This window comes from Pararge aegeria, chromosome 15 (assembly GCF_905163445.1).
Source record: "Pararge aegeria chromosome 15, ilParAegt1.1, whole genome shotgun sequence".
Classification (NCBI taxonomy): Eukaryota; Metazoa; Arthropoda; class Insecta; order Lepidoptera; family Nymphalidae; genus Pararge; species Pararge aegeria.
Genome location: NC_053194.1, coordinates 9,048,562 through 9,061,934, shown reverse-complemented (window position 1 = coordinate 9,061,934; position 13,373 = coordinate 9,048,562). Strand labels below are relative to the sequence as shown.

The 13,373-nt window shown below is 34.4% G+C and overlaps 2 protein-coding genes across 4 annotated transcripts in view; one reads left to right on the top strand and one right to left on the bottom strand.

Moving 5' to 3' along the window:
* Nucleotides 1-7,313, bottom strand: part of LOC120630059 (proto-oncogene tyrosine-protein kinase ROS) — a 50,769-nt gene extending 43,456 nt beyond the window's left edge. For all 3 annotated transcript variants that reach the window (XM_039899191.1, XM_039899192.1, XM_039899193.1), the window contains exons 1-2: nucleotides 7,059-7,313; nucleotides 3,782-3,841 (exon numbers count right to left, since the gene is read on the bottom strand). In XM_039899191.1, the coding sequence (XP_039755125.1) occupies nucleotides 3,782-3,841; nucleotides 7,059-7,223 (225 nt within the window). In that variant the 5' untranslated portion in view covers nucleotides 7,224-7,313. The remainder of the gene's footprint in view (nucleotides 1-3,781; nucleotides 3,842-7,058) is intronic.
* A 4,481-nt stretch (nucleotides 7,314-11,794) lies between these two features.
* Nucleotides 11,795-13,373, top strand: part of LOC120629794 (hexokinase type 2) — a 45,242-nt gene continuing 43,663 nt past the window's right edge. The window contains exon 1 of the mRNA XM_039898839.1: nucleotides 11,795-12,249. Within this exon, the coding sequence (XP_039754773.1) occupies nucleotides 12,229-12,249 (21 nt within the window). The 5' untranslated portion in view covers nucleotides 11,795-12,228. The remainder of the gene's footprint in view (nucleotides 12,250-13,373) is intronic.

The window sequence follows — 13,373 nt, the reverse complement described above, 5'->3', positions numbered from 1 at the left end:
CTTCAAAATTGATTTTGTAAACTTTGTTACACTGAGGCCTGTTGCTAAGGCATTTAGGCAACTTAGTTATTCCACAGTGTCACATTATAAATATTCTCAATCTTAATGTGCAAATTTATCGAATGTTTTTGACCACTATTCATTAAAACCACTTATCGCGCAAAAAAGGTTAAAGGTTGTCATGATGCGACTAAAGTTATCTGTCAGTAATTATAAACGTAAGATAGGTTTGTAATTATTTTTGTATGGTAACGGCGATTTTAACTCGGTCACCCTTGAATACCTCTTTGAAGTATTTATATGTAATATTACTATTATTAAGTGTAGTGATTAATACGCATTACACAACTACCCCCAATTAAGCCAATAACAACTATTGCTATATTTGCGATTATATAAACACAAGTGTAGATCCGTTTAAACCCGCTACTAAAACGATTCGTACAAAAATCAAGAAATAAATAAAAGTGCGAACTTTACTTAAAAATATCGCCATGTTGGATGCCCATTTTTTGTATATTTTAATAATTTAAACAATGATTAGAAAACAATTACCACCAATAACAATTACAGCTGATGGTCAATGACTATGCAGCCTAGAATGGAGCACACGTGTAGGGGAATCCAGGAAACAAAGTGATGAACGTGCACAATGTCCATGGAATATTAACTAATTGTATAGGATCCTTACGAAGTCTCGGTTCAGGAAAAAAGTTGTGGAGGGAATTACATCAAATGGTTTCTGAGTATACTCTCTAAAATATATCTTGTAGCTATGTCACCTTGCGTCGATTTAGGTCCAAACTTTAGAGTTTTTTGTTTCCTGTGTCGACGATGAATCTTCTAGTACTTACAGCGGTTACAGTACTGAGGAAACTTAAACATGCAATATACTCAAAACCAGAAGATGAATTCTGCACCAATTGAATCATAATGTGCCGAAACCTTCGCACGTGAGACATTTGTTCCAGATTTCTCGTCAAGTTTTTACAGAAAACATTTTATGACAGAACATATACTATGCATAATCTGAGTCATCTTTATTGCATAGTTCACTTGATAGCTATCAAATATGGAATGTTCAACATTAGGACACTACGAACTGTCCATATTTGGCATTTCTAGCTTAATTAAACTTATGTTAATTCAATAAAACTAAACAAATCAAAGCAATAAGTACTTCTAATACTTTTAAACAAACATTTAAACAAGGCAGACACAAGGAAATACCTATACTTAATTTGACATACCAATAATGTTAAGGAATGCGACAGCACAAACGGTCTCACTGCGAATGAAGTTCTCACTCGAATGACGATTTAAAGCTTGCACACGCGTATAGTTTTAGAAAGAGATAGATGATCACTGAATGTTGCGTCTGGGTAAACTTGTTTTCAACCGACTTAAAAAAAGAAGAATGTTCTCGTTCGACTGTATGGTATGTATTTACTCTCATGTTAATTTTTTTTGGATATATATATGCTGGTACTTTTTACTAGTTTGGTTTTGGTTACTTACTAGTATAGATACTACTTACCTCTATAGATAGGTATGCTAAGGTATGGTATATATCATTATTAGTACTTACTACACATAGAGTTATCAGTTAACTAACTTATCGATGGAAATAGATAGATGGGACTAGATAGAATAGAAATAGATAGATAGAATAGAACTTTGGGAAAGAGAAAAGTACACCACATCAACAATGTTGTGTTTTTAAATATTTATAGTCTTTTTTCACACCAGTACCTACTTAGTTAAAAAATTAACTAAAAATAGAAAAAAAAAAACAGACGTAGGATACAAAAGGCGACCTTTCCCTTTGTAACTTATAATTTCGAAAACACAAGTAGACGGTTAAAATAAACAGATACATTCTGTATCGAAGAATTTTCAATTTTGGTGATACCTACTCACTTTATCACAAAATGATCACGAAACTGTACCTAAACCCAGATCTGAAACTTGACTACTCCAATACTGCTTGACCTTATAAAAACATTGTGGTGATAAATATATTTTTTTACTCTTTATACTGCAAATAGAAGCACGCACTTGACTCGTGCGTTCTGACTCTTTACGGCATCGTAACTTTTTTTTGTTTGTAAATTGCTTTGTAATTTATAAACTTTCTTAAAATAATTGTTCGTTACTTTATAAATTATAGTTCAGGCTGTGATCCTTATTTAATGTTACAGATAATTAGGTAGCAGTGCTCTGCTTGACATTTAACAAACGATTTTCATTTTGAATCTTACCATTTAAGTAATAAGGCCCTTCATAACTACAAGCACCGATTTCGAAGTTTATCGTATAGAAAACACTAGGTAATACTATTAGAAAAACTAGACAGTGGTGTAGCCAAAAGTCTCGTCTAAAAGCTAATAAGTATATGAAAAGATAAAGGTAACTTAATAATGAATATTACATATTACGTCAATTGGAATGTCTAAGACATCCACCGTAGGTACTCATCGGACCTTGCTTTACAGACATAACAAATTACCATTTTTTTCGAAATTAGTATAACGTTTTTTGGGAAAAAAATCATTCCGAAAGGGAATCAAAGCGCCCTCAAAGATTGTATTGATTCCCGTCCGAATGGTTTTTTTAGGTACAGGGATTAATGAACTACCGTGCACAGATAGCAATGGTACATACTTTGCTTAAATAAATATATTATGTAAAAAAAAAACACTTGATGTTCGTCCCTTACGAAACGCCAAGTAAGGATATTTTGATATTGGATTTCATATGTAAGGATATTTTGATATTGGATCCTGACATATTATTTTTATGACTACCCAATTACGAAACATTTTAAAAATGTCGTCTAATTAGGGACTTTAATATTCAATTTCCGTTAGCACAACATTATTACGACATGGCAATAGTAATAGGCAATACGATAAAAATAAACAATATAGTAATATAAAAACCTATAGTAATAAAAAAATCAACTTATCGACTTCGAACAGAATTTTACGATTTGTTTTCGTAGTATCGAGAACATAAAAATAATAAATAATATATTAATATTCTTAGTAACTTAGCCCTATTTACGTATTTTACTCATAAATAAAATTGATAGGTGTCTTGATAATTGAATCTTACACAAACAACAGTAAACAGTTATTTCAAAGTAATTAATAATAATTAATAATGTGAGATAATGTGATATCTACAATGTAAATGTTGATAGGTAATGAAATAGATTTTCTGCATAAGCGTTGAATGTGAGAAAAACTATCGAAAATATCGTTATTCTTAACTTATACCGCATTTGGAATTACTTATATTCCATTATGAAACCTTAAAGGCAAACTAAATAGTTGAATGACAGCAACAATGACCCATTTTGGTAACAAGATAGGTGACTGAACGTGAGTTCAACCTTTTCTTTCAGAAAGCACTGTTCGCGATAATAATGATTAAAATTTGATAATTATCAATATCTACGATTTAACTAACATTTTCGTTTTGCAACAAAAATAAATAAATAGAAATAATAACAGATCAGCCCGCCAAACCGCATTTTGGACGTATGATGAGTGAGTGGCTTCATTACGTTGGATTCCACCTTACGATGTATTTTTCGACGCATTTATGAAATATAAAGCAACGCAAAACATCCGCTAATCAGGTTTTACAAGTAATAGTCGCCCAACATACCTATAAGGCGACGACCCATGAAAAGGTAGCCCAAAACCTAACGACGTATTGCCATAGGTATGATTCAACGATATCCCGAAACGCTATAGGGAAGTAAAGTACTTACTTGTTGGACACTGCAATCGGATCCGCAACTGACGTCAAAATGTCCGTCGCCAGTTCGGTTCTGAAAAAAAAAATCTCGGATGTAATCGGCTATGTCTTGCACAAAAAACACGACAGGTACCGTTTTTTGATAATAACTGACACGAATATCCCCCGGACACCAACCTGATCGCATCCGCTGTGCCCGCGCGTGCGCATCGGAGCGTGCCAATTTGACATTAGGGTTGATCGTTTAAGCTGTGACAGATAGCATTCCGCAGGATGTGAATTTTTATAATTAATTACTGATTTTATATTACGTGTTTGAAGCGAAAGACAAACGATTACGGATTAAGTCATCCAATTACGGAATACTTGTTTGTTTATTTGTCTCACAGCTATCTAGATAAAATTAGCACATAGATATATAATTGGCGTCCTGAAGATTGACAAAGGATATTTTTTATCCCGTATCAGCACCAGGGTAATGTGCCCGGGAAAAAACAGCCTATGCCCGGTTGCACAGTTAAACTTGAATTTTGCTTAAATTTTGGTTATTCTTTTATAACTCTCTATCCCACGAGATATTTATGTCTACGCATTTAATCGTACTATTTTTCCTCTATGCAGTACTACAGACTATTTGCGATAGACCTCAAGAGTCGAATGTGTTTGTTAAACAACGTTGAATAAAGCATATAAAGGTGAAGGTGTAGTGTGTTAGCTTCCTTCACCTCTTGAATTTTACTACCAGATGTGGATCATATTTTATAAGATCAATAGCGAGTTAAGCATGCCCTTATGACGATGATTATATTATTCAAAGTATGAAAACTCATATAACAGCGAACACCACATATTCTGGCCGGCTAAGAAATCCCAAAACGTGAACCACAAACTATCACATTACCTACTCGTACGTTAAAACCGTATAAGTGCAGGAGAACCGCGCTGGTTCCGCTCTCACGCTCGCAAAAAACATTTTGAAAACAATGTTCAATCATAAACAGGTGATGGTTACAAGTTTTAAGCAATGAAAAATTTCTTAAAACTTGTAAAATAATATTATTGTAGTGATCGTGTAGAGTTCGAGCAGATATCTGTTGCATTTGAAGCAGTTCCAATTTTGTTTTTAGTTAAACGTGTGTGGAATGGAATAAATTATGCTCTTTTAGTGTGAAAGCTTACGTGATCGAGATGATTCTCTTAGTTATATTTTATGAAGATCTGATCTGGCGTTTAAAGATCATCAGCTGGCTACACTTGACAAAGGGTTACCAGTTTCATGGGTCGGATTTTTTTGTTATTTCGTGTAGGTAGGTTTTGTTACTTCAGTGCTATTGCCAAGCTCGAGCTAATAGCTCCAGGATCAAGCAATATAATAATCAAACTTTAAGCAACGTTCAGCAGATATAAAGAGTTTGGGCTCATAGTTGTATTTAAATTTTGAATTTATTATTAATTCTTATTATTTTAGTTCTGAGCACGTCTTTAACCGTTCGTAGCTTGCTCTATTTCCCTTGATAGTTAGGTTATTACTTAAAATGGTGGTTTCGAGATTGAACCCCATTCCAGGAGTGAATTGAGGATGAAATTTTATTTTTTACAAAACGCTAATATGTGGTAGTACCTACATCTATAGGCAGGCAGAGAGCGATTTGACTTATAGTAAATTAAACAAAGGAACTGATTTTATTGGTATCAAGTATAGTAATAATTATCTATATATGTTAACCCATATTTTTTTCGTGAACGTGCTCTGTGCCTGTTGTTTGGTGCTATAATCCAAGGCCGGTTCATGTGTTGTGGACAATACAGTTGTAGCACGCTCCTCTATATTTAGCGATCTCGTTGATTACCGGATAATTGTCAACAATTAGTTGAGCGTTGAACTTGCACAAGTCCCACCGATGCGAACAGTTTCGCTTGCAATACTTGTTTATAATTTGGTTTAACTTAAATTGTCAAGCTAGTCTTAAGAGCGGGAACATGGGTACATTCGAAATTTGAAAGATGGCTTCACAGCCAAACCGTTCTTAAACGTTTATCTTATTTTAGCTTGCATCCTGGAGGATACAGGATGAAGAACCTAAGATAGTAGTTTTCCTGGACAAACTAATTGTTCATGCTAATTAAAAATAAACAGGTAACGCTGTTTATAGTAATAAGATGTAGTGTGTGTTGTGGTAACACAGGTTTTTTTAACGGGTGCATTTTACGGATATAAATAATCCTAGGTACCAGTAGGGGTATATTACTCATACTAATTTACTTGACTAAACCTATTAAAATTTCAATAAAATCAGTGTAGTGGTTGACAGAGGCTTATTTTCGGATTTATAATGTCAGCATAGTTTTGTTATGTTGGTTTTTCCACCACAGAGCAAGGGATTGACGTATTAGTAGCATAGAAATATCTAGATTATGGTTCGGAGTGTCATCTATATTTTTTATGCCGGAAAAATGACTTACTCCTCTTCTTGCTGCCAACTACTGCATTTTTCCTATGAGATCCAGCTAAGGCGTAATTCGGTCATAAACTTTTTACGCTAATACGCGAATAATCAAAATTATATTATTGGAAAATAGGGATATACTACCTACATGTGGATAGCACACGTGCATTTTTATTTAGACGTTTTCTGCGGGAAGAAAATACTTATTATCGCCCGAAGTTAATTATTAATCAAGCTTATCCAGAATCTTTAGATTGTTGTATGGAAGAGTAGAAAAAGGATAGCCTTCATTCGACGCACCGTTGTTTTGCCCGCCCTTTGCTGAAATCTTAAGGATCGTAGCGTGTGATCAAGAGTTGGGATCTTTAATGCAACGCAATGCAAAACAATTTTAAATCCGAGTGTTAGTTCCTGAGATTATTTATTATTAACTCAGATACCTACAAAAAAAGATAAACTTCAAATAAGATCAAAAATAACAAGTTTACCACCTAAACTTTAGTAACCCAAACGACTTTTTTAACATGTTTCCAATGCGACAATTTGATAATTATTGCCGTTGAGGCACTAGGACCATGGAGTACAAATGCCAGAATTATCTTTCAAAACATTATACAAAGGCTAATTGTCTCATCTAGTGATAGACTGCCAGAAGGGCTGGATGATTTTTTTTCTAAAAGAAACAGTCTGGCTGTTCGTCAGCGCGGTAATGCTACCAGCTAAGCACTATTCGACGAGGGCATAACTAGTTATGAAATTCATTCAGGATATACTTTTATTTAGTTGTTATTCTTACTGTAACATATTCAATAAAAAAAGGATAATTAGTTAAACCCATCAGACCTGGAAAGGGCATTTTTCATTGCATCGAGCCACAGCTTCCGCTCCAAATTTCTCGGTGATGGAGCCGTAATCGCAGCCAATTGTGCGAGCGGACAAAGCCAATCCGAACAGTGACAACACTAGCCATTTGTGCCAATTCTGCGGCGGACTCATTGTGCCCGCCATTCCCGTTGTCGATCACACAAACGCACCAAACATGACTTGTTTATAACAATTTTATATCATAACATTTTTATTATAATTCACGTGATTTTTTTGTTGAACACTTTTAGATTAATATTATTACAAATTATTAAAATGTCGCACACGCGTCGCGTTAACGTTCGTGATTTGAAAAGCCCGGGAATGTTTACATGCGCGTACGCAACGAAAGCTACTGTCGCACTGAGAGTGCGTTCGTCGCCGCCCCGTTCAGGCTACGAGTCCGCTACGGTTGGGCGCTACGCCTATTATCCTTTACCTGCCGTGTCGCACTTGTCATAGTGATTCTCATTAGCATATTTATGCGATTGTTTGTGAACAACCCAATGACTACAGCTTATAGCATATTTTATTTACTTGTTTTTGTAACATTTCATTACTATTTAGTGTAAAGTATGTTTTAAAAATAATAAAACATACATCCACGTGGAAAATCGATAATGTAGAAAGTAACGATAATGTAAACATAGTATGAAAACTTTTAAGCTTAGAGTACTCAAATTTTATTTATATCTGGTGCTTCTTCACCATATACCACGTTACAGTGGAAATTTAAAAAAAAACAGCGGGTCATCTGCTTCACCCGTGAACATATTTGGCTAACTATCTCGATAAACTGCCGGTAAATTTTCAAACTTTTGGGGGATTTTTTTATCCTCACATCGAAGAACTCCATATTGCAACTTAGTGAGAATAAAGCAATGCTGATTTCACAATTTCCACGTACTAGTTATGTAGTGGATTGTTTTTTCATTTAATAACGGGACATATAAATGAACTTCAGCGTGGAAAGTAATGAGCATTATTGGCAGTATTCCACGTCTACTTGTATAGTAAACTAATACTATTAGCTCAAATACGTACCCCAACCTACCGCATAGCGTATTACTCGGCTCCAGAACGGCTAGTATCGGCAGGAGACAATTATCTCCCCATGGGAAGGAAAAAAAATATCTTCTCCCACACCTTTATCAACTCTCAGAGCGCTCAATAAACGGCGGTAAAAGTAGCCATGTCCCCGTGCTTTAGCAGATGGACACGTCAATATTAGGTGTCATGTCAGGTGATATATAATTAAGGGGATAAAACCTTTGTCTACTGCCTGTGCTGTTAAATAGCCTCAAGAATTGAATAATGAAATGCAAAATTATATGTCGAATCCAACTGGAACGTGATCTTGAAAACCATCAGAGATTGTTACTTAAGTTGAAACAAATAAAAAAAAAACCAAAATTGTAAGTTTGTACTTGTATGCTTTATTATCCGTCGAGAGAGATAGGTTAAGTTACCGTAAAGAATGAAATTTTTAATAAGATAAATAAAAAACTCTATAATAAATCTTTTACATGAAAATTATAGGATATAATCACACGGAAAGCAGCGTACGTTTCATCGTCGTTGCGGTAAAAATACACCAAAAGTTGAATCTCTAGTGGAATTTGTGGAAGATTTATAAAAATTTCACCTAGTTAACCTCGTTGATCCTAATACAATAGTTTAAAACGTTGATGTCCAAAGCAAGGCCACACTATCGGCCCGAGCAGCATCTAACACCATATTCAATTAGTTAACTACCAGACTTCCCACGCTTTAACTGCATTCCGCGCGCTCAATGATTTCATCTCTGTTTCGAAGCTTATGAAGTACTAGGTGTAGCCCGCGTTCTTCGTCTGCGTTTATTACGGTTTTTTTACAAAACGTTTGTTTTTCTGGGATAAAAAGTTGTCTTTTTTACTCTCCGCCCTTTAAACTAACTCTATGCCAAAAACCAATTTGTTTGGTTGCTTAATTAGGGCGTAAAGTAAGCACAAACAAACACACTATTAATTAGGTCTCTCTGTCCGGGCTTAAATAGCAGTTGCTTTAACGGTATTGGAGAATATCTTGAGGAAACCTGAACGCTTAAGATTTGTTGATTATGTTCTCAAAGACGTTTGAAATTTAGCAATACCTACTATGCTAATAATACGTGTATGCTAGCGTTGTGGACTGCGGTATGCATTGTTTTCATTATGAGGGGAGATGTAAGACGGCGGCAATGGGTTGATAAATAAGACACACACAGTTCATACAAAAAGAGAACGAAATAAAAATACCGAAAGAATGAATGAATGAATGAATACACTTTTATTGTACACCAAAGAAAAAAAAGTAGTTACAGAGATATAAATACATATCAAGAGAGTACGTTTTGGTTATTGAACATGATAGTAATGCATTCGTATACATACGATATTTTTTTTATCCACTACAAGTAGCGACTGCAACCTCATCTAGTGGGAAGTGAGTCTTATATAGTAGCGGGCTAACCTGTAAACGTGTAGCAATTATATTAAAAAACGGTACCAGAATTGTCTCCACCGGGGATCAAACACGGAACCTCACACTTATAATAGCTGCCTCATTGCTCGTTATTTGCTAATCGTTCAAAAAGAACAAATAAGAAATGGTAATTATTGGTAGGTACAGAAAATATGTAAGGCCTCGGTATTTAGACGAAGATCAAAAATAAAATCACTACAAACAACAAAATGATCTACAATAAGCTATCAGCTCCATCTATTTCAAGTCATAAGAAATATTTTACCAGTGATATTGTAATGTGGTTTGAGCGTAAACTATGTGAACTATGTGATAACATAATACTGACCGTTAGAACTAGATGGCGTTACCGCGACGACATCAAAGTTGTATACCATTAGTACAGAGGGCGCCACGTTACCAATAAACAAAGGACATTATAAATGTTATACTGGTGATTCATAGACCAATTCAAAAGTATATAGAACGAGAGGATGATTTAAATGAGAAGCACGTAAAGCCGTTTGTTTCAGTCAGTAAAATATGTCGTACCTATAATAAAACAAAATAACTTGGAAATGGGAGTTCGCTGCCTAACCTTCCGATCGAAGCCGACCAACCCTCAGCAGAGTAGCTTCGTGTGTCTAAGTCCTATTATCCTATATCCTTGTCCACTCTGAGAGAGGAGGACGGCTTTCAACCATGAGACACGTGATGATAGATAGAAAAATAGTGGAAAATAATCGTCATCATGTCAACCAATGGGCGTCCAATCCTGTACACAGGTCTTTTGTAGGGAGTTTTAAATACTACAGATTCAACGGCTCCCTGCGATTCGCTTGATGTCATCCGTCATCCTCGTGGGGTCTACCATCACATAAATTCTACGAGCAATGTGTTCCGCCCATTGCCACTTTAGATTCGGGACTCTTTTAGATATGTCAGGAACTCTGGTTTTTCCATGAATCTCGTCCGTCCCAATTCCTGATTACGTAGAGATACTCTAAGCTTTGCTCTCTCCATCGCCCGCTGAGTGTCTGAAATCAATAACTTTGTGAAAACACAAGATTTTTGAAATTCGAACCCAGATAAAACAATGAGACCATACAATATAGAACACAACAATATTCGAAGATGTCTCTTGTCTAAAACAAGGCTTGCAAGGAGTGTGCATTTTGATCCAAAAAATAAATATATGTAATTAGTGATCATTGCTAAGTGGCTTGGTTTTGCCATGAGGAAGTTCGGAACCTTAAAAAATACTTCAATTGTTTTTTAAATTTAATTTTAGTGATTTCTTGTATTTTCCAAAATAAATAGATACTTACCCAGTTTATTTCGTATAGTTTACAACATTTGTGTTCAGCCTAACAGGTACCTACGTCATCATAGGTAGCTAAAGTAAAAAAAGTTTATTTTTACAAACCTTGAATCACTGCTATAAAGAATATGGACAGATTAAGATAAGGATTATTAACGCATATTATGACAGTTTTATTGTCACAATATAATTTTTGTAATGTTTTTTTTACCTAATATATTATATAATATGTTTTTAATAAGACACAGATGTCAACATCTGATGATAAATGGAACATCATCTCCTATAAACAGAGCAATATTTCGCAAGCGCATGCAAGGAACACGTCCTGAAACGAAACGTAGAACTGAGACGTGGATATAAAGCCTCACATGCCCGTAATTACACCGCCACGCAGGTAAGACGGCAATAGATATATATTATAGGTAGATATCCCTGACGAGCTTTATCATAAAAATCTACTAAAAGCATGAATTAGGAATTAAAATCCTCTATGGCAATTTTAGAAAGCTCTGAGTTAGAAAATCAAATACGTAATAAAGACTAATAACTGATAATAATATTAACTTAACAACCATAGAATTATTTTTTATTTGCTAATAATTATTGGCTTATGAAATTAATGTAGGTAGAGAGGTTACCATATGTCGGGTATTTACTAAGCCCGTCAGTTATATTTATTATTTATCCAATTAATTAATGATTTTATGGGTCATAAAATTTATTAAAATAAAATCCAACGTATTATATACAGTAGGTTAATTTGATAACCATTTCCAATCATAAATGGAGATAAATAATAAACAGCAATAGTAAATAAGTCAATAAACTAAATGTAAACATAATTACATAACACATGGTTATATCTGCGTTCTCAAAGTCAATAGTCCATTCCTAGTTGGTACTAGTCCAAGTAACATTATTATATCTAACAACCGTGCCAAAGAAACTCGACATATGTAGACTATAGTAGACAAAATAACTAAGTATCTACGTACAAACACTGCTAGGTGTTACACTAGCACTCAAAGAAACAACTGGCGTTTCAAGAAAACATAACAAGCCTTGTAAAATGAATTAATTTATTGTTTCTGGATATTGGCATATAATGTCCCCGTTAGAAAATTCAATATCACAATTATTGTGTCTTTATTAGTTCATATAGAGTGCCAATATAATAGCGGCATTTTACGGTTTCAATTTAGATAAAGATTGTTATTGTGTAACTGAAGATAAAGGATTTTATTGACGGGAGGTTATAGAAAGAGGTGTGGAAAATATTCTACTCATTATACTTTCAAGTGTAGCACTTAGTGACCGTACGTACTCAACAAACGGAAAACAACTATGGATTCGGCGGAATTCAAGGTATGATTTTTTTTTTTTTTTTTATTCAATTGAACATATGTACTTGTAACTAACATAAATAGATGCTCTATTTTTATACATCTGTAAACTCTGCAATGAAATAATACGAAAAAAATTACGCAATCTTTTCAGTTAGTAAGAGGAAAATTGTTTCAAACTATATTTCTTACTGCACGCTCAATTCTCAAACAATACATCTTTAGACACATCTACTAATCTACCTACAGTAAAACAACCGCAATTTTTACTTAAAGCTAGATGTACATTACACAGACCTGCAAGTATCTCGACGATAACCTTCCCTAAAAATTTCGACCCCCCCATTTTCTGGCAATAATACCACACAGGAAATGAAATCGTTGGTTTCCGGATTTTTCTTTTCACTTGTGCTAGAAGACTATGCGATATTTGTGCCAAAACTCACGATTCGAGGTCATCGAGAGGTTACAGTGATATATCGATCGATAGGTTTTGAAAGAAGTCAGTGTATTTCACTCTAAGAATCCCATTTACTGACTGATAAATGGGATTCTTAGTTACTAGACTGCAACCATCTGAAAACGACGTCCATATACTAAGTATCATCTTCATCATCATCATCACCCATTACGCTGGCCCAGTGCGGATTGGTGTAAACTAAGTAGAAGCATTCAATGTTTTTATTTTACATTCACATCGCTAAGAGACCTGAAATCTGTTTATCTGTTTCTTTGACCTGGTTTTATAATTTTAGTATTCGGTAGCTATGTGTTTTAATTTGATACTGTGTGCACAGACGGACATCAAAATGATCATAAAATTATAAGGGCTCAGTTTTTCTACTATGAGGTCGTTTGGATCTAAAATTGCTTGTTGACGACTGTTTGTTTAACTGGTAAGCAAAAGGGAATGATATAAATAGCTTACTACAATGATCAAGCCTTCCTCACCTTATATTATAAACATACTGTTTATATATATATTTTAATTACATGGATCGATTCAGTTTCATATACGGTAAGAAAGTACTATTTGTATAATTATTCTTAAATTTACCTACAAGTATCTAAGTAGAGGAGTACCTCGATTATTTTCTGAAATACACTGTTATTTATGTCATAAATATGTTGAAGGATGCACAAATA